The 13,036-nt window shown below is 24.1% G+C and overlaps 1 protein-coding gene across 1 annotated transcript in view; it reads right to left on the reverse strand.

Annotated features, from left to right (window-relative positions):
- Positions 1–2,211: 2,211 nt before the first annotated feature.
- Positions 2,212–13,036, reverse strand: part of LOC131802824 (myb-like protein U) — a 33,713-nt gene continuing 22,888 nt past the window's right edge. The window contains exon 5 of the mRNA XM_059123489.1: positions 2,212–2,267. Coding sequence (XP_058979472.1) covers positions 2,212–2,267 — 56 coding nt within the window. The remainder of the gene's footprint in view (positions 2,268–13,036) is intronic.

Here is a 13,036-nt window from a genome sequence, read left to right on the forward strand (position 1 = left end):
AATGCAACAAACGTGGATTTTTTAAAAAATATTTTTCATCAATGCAACAAACGTGGATTTTTTAAAAAATATTTTTTTTATCAATGCAACAAACGTGGATTTTTAAAAAATATTTTTTCATCAATGCAACAAACGTGGATTTTTTAAAAAATATTTTTTCATCAATGCAACAAACGTGGATTTTTTAAAAATATTTTTTCATCAAGGCAACAAACGTGGATTTTTTAAAAAATATTTTTTCATCAATGCAACAAACGTGGATTTTTTAAAAAATATTTTTCATCAATGCAACAAACGTGGATTTTTAAAAAAATATTTTTTCATCAATGCAACAAACGTGGATTTTTTAAAAAAATATTTTTTCATCAATGCAACAAACGTGGATTTTTTAAAAAATATTTTTCATCAATGCAACAAACGTGGATTTTTTAAAAAATATTTTTTCATCAATGCAACAAACGTGGATTTTTTAAAAAATATTTTTCATCAATGCAACAAACGTGGATTTTTTAAAAAATATTTTTTCATCAATGCAACAAACGTGGATTTTTTAAAAAATATTTTTTCATCAATGCAACAAACGTGGATTTTTTAAAAAATATTTTTTCATCAATGCAACAAACGTGGATTTTTTAAAAAATATTTTTTCATCAATGCAACAAACGTGGATTTTTTAAAAAATATTTTTTCATCAATGCAACAAACGTGGATTTTTTAAAAAATATTTTTTCATCAATGCAACAAACGTGGATTTTTTAAAAAATATTTTTTCATCAATGCAACAAACGTGGATTTTTTAAAAAATATTTTTTCATCAATGCAACAAACGTGGATTTTTTTAAAAAATATTTTTTCATCAATGCAACAAACGTGGATTTTTTAAAAATATTTTTTCATCAATGCAACAAACGTGGATTTTTTAAAAAATATTTTTTCATCAATGCAACAAACGTGGATTTTTTAAAAAATATTTTTTCATCAATGCAACAAACGTGGATTTTTTAAAAAATATTTTTTCATCAATGCAACAAACGTGGATTTTTTAAAAAATATTTTTTCATCAATGCAACAAACGTGGATTTTTTAAAAAATATTTTTTCATCAATGCAACAAACGTGGATTTTTTAAAAAATATTTTTTCATCAATGCAACAAACGTGGATTTTTTAAAAAATATTTTTTCATCAATGCAACAAACGTGGATTTTTTAAAAAATATTTTTTCATCAATGCAACAAACGTGGATTTTTTAAAAAATATTTTTTCATCAATGCAACAAACGTGGATTTTTTAAAAAATATTTTTTCATCAATGCAACAAACGTGGATTTTTTAAAAAATATTTTTTCATCAATGCAACAAACGTGGATTTTTTAAAAAATATTTTTTCATCAATGCAACAAACGTGGATTTTTTAAAAAATATTTTCAAAATTTTAACTAATCTGGATTTTTAAAAATGTTTTTTTTTTTTCATTTTTTCCTCAATTATGCCCTCCACTGTTCCGCCCGCCCAAAATCCGGCTATGTAAATTTTCGCATGTTTGCCGGAAACTTACACATGTTCATTTTTGGTATTTTACAGCTGCTGATGCTACTTCTGCTCTGGTTGATGTAACAATGCCTTTGGTACTTTGTATTTGCCTATGGTTGTGGTTTTCCCCCAGCATGTGTGTGTTAGTTCATTCATGTGTGTGTGTGTGTGCGTTTTGGTAAATTTGAGTGAAAGCATACAAAGCACAAAAAAGGTCTATGTGGTTTTCCACACTTATGGGTGTGTGGGCGTATGTATGTGTGCGTGTGTGTCTGTGGTCCACAGACAGACACACCAAGTCATGGCAAACAATTTACCTTTTTCTTGTTCTTTTCTTTTCATTTTTTGTTTTTGCCAAAGTTCCTGGGGATAGGAAACAGACAACAATTTGAATGCTAAACTACCTAAAATGGTGTGGCATGGTATTCTTTGATAGGTATACGTATGTGTGTTTGTGTGTGTGCGGGCGTATGTTTACTTATCATATCTTGAACAGTTGTTGCTGTTGCTGTTGCTTGTAAGAAATTGTGTAATAATGACCCATATTTATGTTTCTTAGGGCCTATCTTTACCGACACATGCTAAACATAGATGTCTTCTTGTTGTCCTTATGGTTATTGTCGACATTGTCTTTTGTATTGCCTAGTTCGGGCCCCCTTAATATTTACATTAACCTATTATTTAAACTTTACCACAGATACGTGTGGCAAAAGTTTTTTCATTGTTATTGGGAGTTTCTTTTGGTTGGGGGGTTGTGGGAAATTTGAAAAAAAGTTTGTATTTTCACTTAAGGAGATTTGGAGAATTATGAAAATTATTTTATTAGAGAAAATATTGGTTAAAGGTATAAGATCTCCTAAGGCTCTGGAGCTCTCATACCTTTAACCAATATTTTCTCTAATAAAATAATTTTCATAATTCTCCAAATCTCCTTAAGTGAAAATACAAACTTTTTTTCATAAAGCCATAAATTAAAAAAAAAAAACAAAATTGAAGGAAAAACTATAAAAAATTACAAATATTTTTAAACAAATCCACGCCTTATTTCGGTTCTAATAAAAAATAATTAGAAAAACAAAAATTTTTGAAAAGATATTTTTAAAATTTAAAAAGAAATAAATATCCACTTTTATGGAAACAATATTTTTAGAATTAAAAAAAAAATTTTAGAATTAAAAATAAAATTAAAAATACAATTTTTTTGGAAAAAATATTTGAAAAACATTATTAGCTCACTATCTTCGAAATTTTTTTTAAAAAATATTCAATAAAAACCCAAGGCATCAAAAACTATATAAAAAAATTCTTGAAAAATATTTGTAAAAAATCATCGTTTTTGATATATTTTTTTAAGAATTCCACGTCTTTGAAAATTTATAAAAAAAATTTTAAGAGTTCCTCTTCTTTAAAAATTCTATAAAATATTTTTGAAAAATCATCGTTTCGATATATTTTTTATGAATTCCACACCTTCGAAAATTTTAAAAACATTTTTATCAAATCCACATCTTCACAAAAAAATTTAGATGTATTTTAAAAACTTAACGTCTTTGGAAATGTTGGAAAATATATTTTTATAAAAAATCCAAGTTTTAAAAATGTTGGAAAATATATTTTTAAAGAATCCACATCTTGGAGAAGTCTTTAAGCAAACATATTTCAAAAATCTATGTCGTTGGAAAATTAAAAGAAAAAATCCAAGTCTTTTATTAAATTCTTAAAAAAATATTTTTAAAGAATCCTCGTCTTGGAAAATTCTTAAAACAAATATATTTTAAAAATTAATGTCTTTGGAAACTAACAAAAATGTAAAATCCAAGTGTTTTTTTTTTCAATTCTTAAATATTTTTAAAAATCAATGTCTTTGGAAATTAAAAAAATCGAAAATCCATTTTTTTTAATTTATAAAAAATATTTTAAAAAAGTGCACGTCTTCAAAAAATTTTAAACAAACACTTAAAACAATTCACGTCTTCAGAAGTTCTTATAAAAATATTTTTAAAGCACTCACGTTTTCGAAAATCTTCAAACAAATATTTAAAAAATCCAGTTCTTCAAAAGTAATAATAAAAATATTTTATTATTTTTTAAAAAAATATTTAAAAAAATCCACGTCATCAGAAGTTTAAAAAAAATCCATGTCTTCAGAAGTTTTTAAAAAAGTATTAAAAAAAATCCACGTCTTCAGAAGTTTTTAAAAAAATATTAAAAAAATCCACGTCTTCAGAAGTTTTTAAAAAAATATTTAAAAAAATCCACGTCATCAGAAGTTTTTAATAAAGTATTTAAAAAAAATCCATGTCTTCAAAAGTTTTTAAAAAAATATTTAAAAAAAATCCACGTCTTCAGAAGTTTTTAATAAAATATTTAAAAAAATCCACGTCATCAGAAGTTTTTAATAAAATTTTAAAAAAAATCCACGTCATCAGAAGTTTTAAAAAAAATATTTAAAAAAAATCCACGTCATCAGAAGTTTTTAATAAAATATTTAAAAAAATCCACTTCATCAGAAGTTTAAAAAAAAATATTTAAAAAAATCCACGTCATCAGAAGTTTTTAATAAAATATTTAAAAAAATCCACTTCATCAGAAGTTAAAAAAAAATATTTAAAAAAATCCACGTCATCAGAAGTTTAAAAAAAAATATTTAAAAAAATCCATGTCTTCAGAAGTTTTTAAAAAATATTTAAAAAAAACGATCTTCAGAAGTTCTTATAAAAATATTTTTAAAAAAATCCACGTCTTCAGAAGTTCTTAAAAAAATATTTTTAAAAAAATCCACGTCTTCAGAAATTCTTAAAAAAATATTTAAAAAAATCCACGTCATCAGAAGTTTTTAAAAAAATATTTAAAAAAATCCATGTCTTTAGAAGTTTTTAAAAAATATTTAAAAAAAACGATCTTCAGAAGTTCTTAAAAAAATATTTTTAAAAAAATCCACGTCTTCAGAAGTTCTTAAAAAAATATTTTTAAAAAAATCCACGTCTTCAGAAATTCTTATAAAAATATTTAAAAAAAATCCACGTCTTCAGAAGTTTTTAAAGCTCGTCTTCAGGAGTTCTCATAAAAATATTAAAAAAAATCATGTCTTCTAAAATTTTTTAAAAAAAATATTTAAAAAAATCCACGTCTTCAGAAGTTTTTAAAAAAATATTTAAAAATATCCACGTCTTCAGAAGTTCTTAAAAAAATATTTAAAAAATTCATCTCTTCCAAAACTTTTAAACAAATATTTAAAAAAATACACGTCTTTAGAAGTTCTAATAAAAATATTTTTTAAAACACCCAGGTCTTCAGAAGTTCTTATAAAAGTATTTAAAAAAATCCGCTTTCTTATAAAAATATTTTTTAAAAATCTACGTCTTCAGGAGTTCTTATATTTTTTTTTTTTAATCCACATTTTGGAAAAATATTTTAATCAATGCAACAAACGTGGATTTTTTAAAAAATATTTTTTCATCAATGCAACAAACGTGGATTTTTTAAAAAATATTTTTTCATCAATGCAACAAACGTGGATTTTTTAAAAAATATTTTTTCATCAATGCAACAAACGTGGATTTTTTAAAAAATATTTTTTCATCAATGCAACAAACGTGGATTTTTTAAAAAATATTTTTTCATCAATGCAACAAACGTGGATTTTTTAAAAAATATTTTTTCATCAATGCAACAAACGTGGATTTTTTAAAAAATATTTTTTCATCAATGCAACAAACGTGGATTTTTTAAAAAATATTTTTTCATCAATGCAACAAACGTGGATTTTTTAAAAAATATTTTTTCATCAATGCAACAAACGTGGATTTTTTAAAAAATATTTTTTCATCAATGCAACAAACGTGGATTTTTTAAAAAATATTTTTTCATCAATGCAACAAACGTGGATTTTTTAAAAAATATTTTTTCATCAATGCAACAAACGTGGATTTTTTAAAAAATATTTTTTCATCAATGCAACAAACGTGGATTTTTTAAAAAATATTTTTTCATCAATGCAACAAACGTGGATTTTTTAAAAAATATTTTTTCATCAATGCAACAAACGTGGATTTTTTAAAAAATATTTTTTCATCAATGCAACAAACGTGGATTTTTTAAAAAATATTTTTTCATCAATGCAACAAACGTGGATTTTTTAAAAAATATTTTTTCATCAATGCAACAAACGTGGATTTTTTAAAAAATATTTTCAAAATTTTAACTAATCTGGATTTTTAAAAATGTTTTTTTTTTTCATTTTTTCCTCAATTATGCCCTCCACTGTTCCGCCCGCCCAAAATCCGGCTATGTAAATTTTCGCATGTTTGCCGGAAACTTACACATGTTCATTTTTGGTATTTTACAGCTGCTGATGCTACTTCTGCTCTGGTTGATGTAACAATGCCTTTGGTACTTTGTATTTGCCTATGGTTGTGGTTTTCCCCCAGCATGTGTGTGTTAGTTCATTCATGTGTGTGTGTGTGTGCGTTTTGGTAAATTTGAGTGAAAGCATACAAAGCACAAAAAAGGTCTATGTGGTTTTCCACACTTATGGGTGTGTGGGCGTATGTATGTGTGCGTGTGTGTCTGTGGTCCACAGACAGACACACCAAGTCATGGCAAACAATTTACCTTTTTCTTGTTCTTTTCTTTTCATTTTTTGTTTTTGCCAAAGTTCCTGGGGATAGGAAACAGACAACAATTTGAATGCTAAACTACCTAAAATGGTGTGGCATGGTATTCTTTGATAGGTATACGTATGTGTGTTTGTGTGTGTGCGGGCGTATGTTTACTTATCATATCTTGAACAGTTGTTGCTGTTGCTGTTGCTTGTAAGAAATTGTGTAATAATGACCCATATTTATGTTTCTTAGGGCCTATCTTTACCGACACATGCTAAACATAGATGTCTTCTTGTTGTCCTTATGGTTATTGTCGACATTGTCTTTTGTATTGCCTAGTTCGGGCCCCCTTAATATTTACATTAACCTATTATTTAAACTTTACCACAGATACGTGTGGCAAAAGTTTTTTCATTGTTATTGGGAGTTTCTTTTGGTTGGGGGGTTGTGGGAAATTTGAAAAAAAGTTTGTATTTTCACTTAAGGAGATTTGGAGAATTATGAAAATTATTTTATTAGAGAAAATATTGGTTAAAGGTATAAGATCTCCTAAGGCTCTGGAGCTCTCATACCTTTAACCAATATTTTCTCTAATAAAATAATTTTCATAATTCTCCAAATCTCCTTAAGTGAAAATACAAACTTTTTTTCATAAAGCCATAAATTAAAAAAAAAAAAACAAAATTGAAGGAAAAACTATAAAAAATTACAAATATTTTTAAACAAATCCACGCCTTATTTCGGTTCTAATAAAAAATAATTAGAAAAACAAAAATTTTTGAAAAGATATTTTTAAAATTTAAAAAGAAATAAATATCCACTTTTATGGAAACAATATTTTTAGAATTAAAAAAAAAATTTTAGAATTAAAAATAAAATTAAAAATACAATTTTTTTGGAAAAAATATTTGAAAAACATTATTAGCTCACTATCTTCGAAATTTTTTTTAAAAAATATTCAATAAAAACCCAAGGCATCAAAAACTATATAAAAAAATTCTTGAAAAATATTTGTAAAAAATCATCGTTTTTGATATATTTTTTTAAGAATTCCACGTCTTTGAAAATTTATAAAAAAAATTTTAAGAGTTCCTCTTCTTTAAAAATTCTATAAAATATTTTTGAAAAATCATCGTTTCGATATATTTTTTATGAATTCCACACCTTCGAAAATTTTAAAAACATTTTTATCAAATCCACATCTTCACAAAAAAATTTAGATGTATTTTAAAAACTTAACGTCTTTGGAAATGTTGGAAAATATATTTTTATAAAAAATCCAAGTTTTAAAAATGTTGGAAAATATATTTTTAAAGAATCCACATCTTGGAGAAGTCTTTAAGCAAACATATTTCAAAAATCTATGTCGTTGGAAAATTAAAAGAAAAAATCCAAGTCTTTTATTAAATTCTTAAAAAAATATTTTTAAAGAATCCTCGTCTTGGAAAATTCTTAAAACAAATATATTTTAAAAATTAATGTCTTTGGAAACTAACAAAAATGTAAAATCCAAGTGTTTTTTTTTTCAATTCTTAAATATTTTTAAAAATCAATGTCTTTGGAAATTAAAAAAATCGAAAATCCATTTTTTTTAATTTATAAAAAATATTTTAAAAAAGTGCACGTCTTCAAAAAATTTTAAACAAACACTTAAAACAATTCACGTCTTCAGAAGTTCTTATAAAAATATTTTTAAAGCACTCACGTTTTCGAAAATCTTCAAACAAATATTTAAAAAATCCAGTTCTTCAAAAGTAATAATAAAAATATTTTATTATTTTTTAAAAAAATATTTAAAAAAATCCACGTCATCAGAAGTTTAAAAAAAATCCATGTCTTCAGAAGTTTTTAAAAAAGTATTAAAAAAAATCCACGTCTTCAGAAGTTTTTAAAAAAATATTAAAAAAAATCCACGTCTTCAGAAGTTTTTAAAAAAATATTTAAAAAAATCCACGTCATCAGAAGTTTTTAATAAAGTATTTAAAAAAAATCCATGTCTTCAAAAGTTTTTAAAAAAATATTTAAAAAAAATCCACGTCTTCAGAAGTTTTTAATAAAATATTTAAAAAAATCCACGTCATCAGAAGTTTTTAATAAAATTTTAAAAAAAATCCACGTCATCAGAAGTTTTAAAAAAAATATTTAAAAAAAATCCACGTCATCAGAAGTTTTTAATAAAATATTTAAAAAAATCCACTTCATCAGAAGTTTAAAAAAAAATATTTAAAAAAATCCACGTCATCAGAAGTTTTTAATAAAATATTTAAAAAAATCCACTTCATCAGAAGTTAAAAAAAATATTTAAAAAAATCCACGTCATCAGAAGTTTAAAAAAAAAATATTTAAAAAAATCCATGTCTTCAGAAGTTTTTAAAAAATATTTAAAAAAAACGATCTTCAGAAGTTCTTATAAAAATATTTTTAAAAAAATCCACGTCTTCAGAAGTTCTTAAAAAAATATTTTTAAAAAAATCCACGTCTTCAGAAATTCTTAAAAAAATATTTAAAAAAATCCACGTCATCAGAAGTTTTTAAAAAAATATTTAAAAAAATCCATGTCTTTAGAAGTTTTTAAAAAATATTTAAAAAAAACGATCTTCAGAAGTTCTTAAAAAAATATTTTTAAAAAAATCCACGTCTTCAGAAGTTCTTAAAAAAATATTTTTAAAAAAATCCACGTCTTCAGAAATTCTTATAAAAATATTTAAAAAAAATCCACGTCTTCAGAAGTTTTTAAAGCTCGTCTTCAGGAGTTCTCATAAAAATATTAAAAAAAATCATGTCTTCTAAAATTTTTTAAAAAAAATATTTAAAAAAATCCACGTCTTCAGAAGTTTTTAAAAAAATATTTAAAAATATCCACGTCTTCAGAAGTTCTTAAAAAAATATTTAAAAAATTCATCTCTTCCAAAACTTTTAAACAAATATTTAAAAAAATACACGTCTTTAGAAGTTCTAATAAAAATATTTTTTAAAACACCCAGGTCTTCAGAAGTTCTTATAAAAGTATTTAAAAAAATCCGCTTTCTTATAAAAATATTTTTTAAAAATCTACGTCTTCAGGAGTTCTTATATTTTTTTTTTTTAATCCACATTTTGGAAAAATATTTTTAAAGGATCCCGGTCTTCGAAAATTCTTAAGAAAAATATTTTAAGAAATCCAATTCATTGAAAATTTGTAAAATGAATATTTTTAAAAAATCCACGTCTTGGAGAATTTTCACAAAAATATATTTAAAAAGTCAACGTTTTGGTGAATTTTTTAAAAAAAAAATATACTTAAAAAATCTGCATCTTCATAAAATTGTTAAAAAATACATAAAAGGAAAAACGTCTTCGAAAAAATTAAAAAAAAATCTACGTACTCGGAAAATTTAAAAAAAAAAATCACATATTTCAAAATTTTCAAAAAATCTACGTTTGCAAAAAATTTAAATATAAAAATTATTCACGTCATCGGAACTTTTGAAAAAAAAAGAATTAAAATGTCCACGTCATTGAAAATTTTGACAAAAATATATTTAAAAAACTCCACGTCTTTGGAAATTTTAACAAAAGTATTTTAAAAAAAATCCACGTCTTCGAAATTTCGCCAAAAATTGAAATTAAAAAAAATATTAAAAAAATCCTGTTTTTGGAAATTTTGACTAAAATACTATAAAAAAAATCCACGCCTTTGGAAATTAAAAAAAATATTTAAAAAAAATCCACGTCTTCAAATACTCCTGAAAAAGTATTTTACATAAAAAAATCAACATATTCGGAAATTTAAGAAAACATCTATATATGTTGTTAATGAATTCTAAAGTTCTTAAAAAATTATTTGCAAAAAAATCAAAAAATCTTGTTGACTTGAAATTTGGAAAAATAATTTTTAGAAAATTTCCAAAAACATAGATTGTTTGTGGATTTTTTAAAAGTTTTTGTTAAGAATTTTCGACGACGTGAATTTTTTTAAAAATTCGTTTCCCAAAATTTTCGACAATATAAATATTTTTAAATGTTTCTTTTTTCTAAAATTTCCAAATGTGTTGATTTTATTTTGAAAATAATTTTTTTTATAAACTTCCTTAATCGACGTCTTTTAAAATTTTTAAAAAAAATATATTTTTAAAAATTTCATTTTTTAATAAATTAAAAAAATGTATGTTTTGAAATTATTGTAGCTTTAGATGTTTTTTAAATTCTTAAAAAAATATGTTTAAAAAATACGTCCTGGAAAAGTCTTAAAATTTAAAAGACTTTTAAAAAATCTGAAAAAATAAATATTTTTATAGTCCTCCAGAATAAAATTTAAATCTTTTTTTTTTTTGTTCTTGACCCAATACTTCAAACTTTGGTTTTTGCCATTTCCATTTCCAATTGCAATTTTATCTATTTGTTGATATACTCTGGGGGCTATGTTTTTAAAAATTTAAGTTAATATAGTTGTGTTGTGTTACAACTACAACTACATTGACATGAATGCACTTACGCACCCTTACATCCGCAATGCATTTTCAAACTTTCATGTAAACATTGTTTGTTTTTTTGAGAGTGTGTATGTGTGTGTGTGTGTGTGTGTGAGTTTGTTGGAACTGCCGGAAGCAGTTAGAGAATTTGAAAATGTTCTGTCATACTTTGGACACGATGAATACATGGAACAATCAAGGTACTGGATATCAAATAACATCCTGCTTCTCGTGAATTTGGTGCAGTGGTGGGAAGGTAGGCAGGCAGTAAGTGGTTGGAAACCAACAATATGGATTCAAGAGCTAAAATCTGAAAATTTTAAAGTTTTTTTATGAGGTTAAAAATATATATTTCGAGGTGTAACAAACGGAATTGGGAACTTAATATAGCCTCCATACTATGGTGGAGGGTATAAAAATGTCTTAACAAATGTTCAATGTAACAATTTTTTTTGTTTTATCTTTCAAACACTTATCTCTCTGTACGTGAGCCGGAAACCATCAGACTACACGACAAGAAAACCGAAAAAAAAACTTCAAGAAAAACACATTTTATTATCATTTTTCTTTGCCGTGTGTTTCTTTTACTTCACCCTCCTTCAAAGGTGTCAATCATTTCTGGGCGGTGAAGGAAAGAAAAAAAAAGAATTATGGTTTGCAAATAGAATATAAAATGTTTCTTTCATTCACTTTGCGTGATCGAAGCATAACACACACAGACGGCAAAAAAACTCTCTCTCTCTCTGTTTATCTTTAATCCTTCCTTTCAAGGATTCATTTAACTGCCTGCACACATACCTGCATGCAGGCACACACACTCTCGCTCTTACATCCGTAGACATTTATATTGACAAAACAGTAAATATGAATCCGTGAATGTTGATGTTTACAAGAAAGCAAGAGATGAAGGATGCATGACAGGATATTCTGAAAGATGGATGGATGTGTGTCTATGTGGAATTTCAAAAAAAAAAAAAAAAAAAAATACAAATGTCAGCCTTTAAAATCGTCTTTCGTTGAAATGTGTGCAATCTGCTTGCCAAAGCAAGCCACGCAAAAGGAGAAAGGATAAACAACAAAAAACGGATACGTTCGGAGTGTCTGTTATCATAAGGAAATTGCGAAAAAACGTAACAATGTTTTGCCACTGTAAATGGGTTTAGCCATGCAATATACAATTTATCCACCTACACACACACAAGAAACCCGTCATGATACGTGAGGCCGTAACAATTGCTGCAAAAACTAAATTCCAAAACTAGAAAATAAAATTGAAAATTGAAGGCAATTTAAAAATGGTAACACAAGGTTTGACATTAAAGGCTAGAAGACTTTCATTATTTATAAAAAAATTATTTAAAGTAAAATTAAATAAATACATGGCGAAAGAACAACAATAAAGGGATAAAGTCTGACCATTTTGCAACAACAAAAAATGTTTTTTAAAAAATCCACGATGATTTATTCATCAAAAAAATATTTTTTTAAAAATCCACGTTGTTTGAAACATTGAAAAAATATTTTTTAAAAAATCCACAATGATTTATTCATTGAAAAAATATTTTTTAAAAAACCCACAATGATTTATTCATTAAAAAAATATTTTTTAAAAAACCCACGTTGGTTGAAACATTTAAAAAATATTTTTTAAAAAATCCACGTTGGTTGAAACATTGAAAAAATATTTTTTAAAAAATCCACAATGATTTATTCATTGAAAAAATATTTTTTAAAAAACCCACAATGATTTATTCATTAAAAAAATATTTTTTAAAAAACCCACGTTGGTTGAAACATTTAAAAAATATTTTTTAAAAAATCCACGTTGGTTGAAACATTGAAAAAATATTTTTTAAACAATCCACGTTGATTTATTCATTGAAAAAATATTTTTAAAATAATCCACGTTTGCTGATACTTCGAAAAAATATTTTTTAAAAAATCGACTTTTGTTGATACTTCGAAAAAATATTTTTTAAAAAATCCACGTTGATTTCATCATTGAAAAAATGTTTTTTAAAAAATCCAGGTTGATGTAATCATTGAAAAAATATTGTTAAAAAAATACACGTTTGCCGATACTTCAAAAAATATTTTTATTAAATATCCATGTCTGTTGATACTTCAAAAAAAATAGTTTTTAAAAAATCTACATTAATTTATTCATAGAAAAAATATTTTTTACAAAATCCAGGTTGATGTATTCATTGAAAAAATATTTTTTAAAAAATCCAAGATTGCCGATACTTCAAAAAAGTATTTTTATTAAATATCCATGTCTGTTGATACTTCAAAAAAATAGTTTTAAAAAAATCTACATTAATTTATTCATAGAAAATATAGTTTTAAAAAAAAATCCACGTTAATATATTCATACAAAAAAAATATTTTTTAAAAAATCCACGTTAATTTATTCATAGAAAAAATATTTTTAAAAAAAAATCCACGTTA

This window comes from Musca domestica, unplaced genomic scaffold (assembly GCF_030504385.1).
Source record: "Musca domestica strain aabys unplaced genomic scaffold, Musca_domestica.polishedcontigs.V.1.1 25, whole genome shotgun sequence".
Taxonomy (NCBI): domain Eukaryota; kingdom Metazoa; phylum Arthropoda; class Insecta; order Diptera; family Muscidae; genus Musca; species Musca domestica.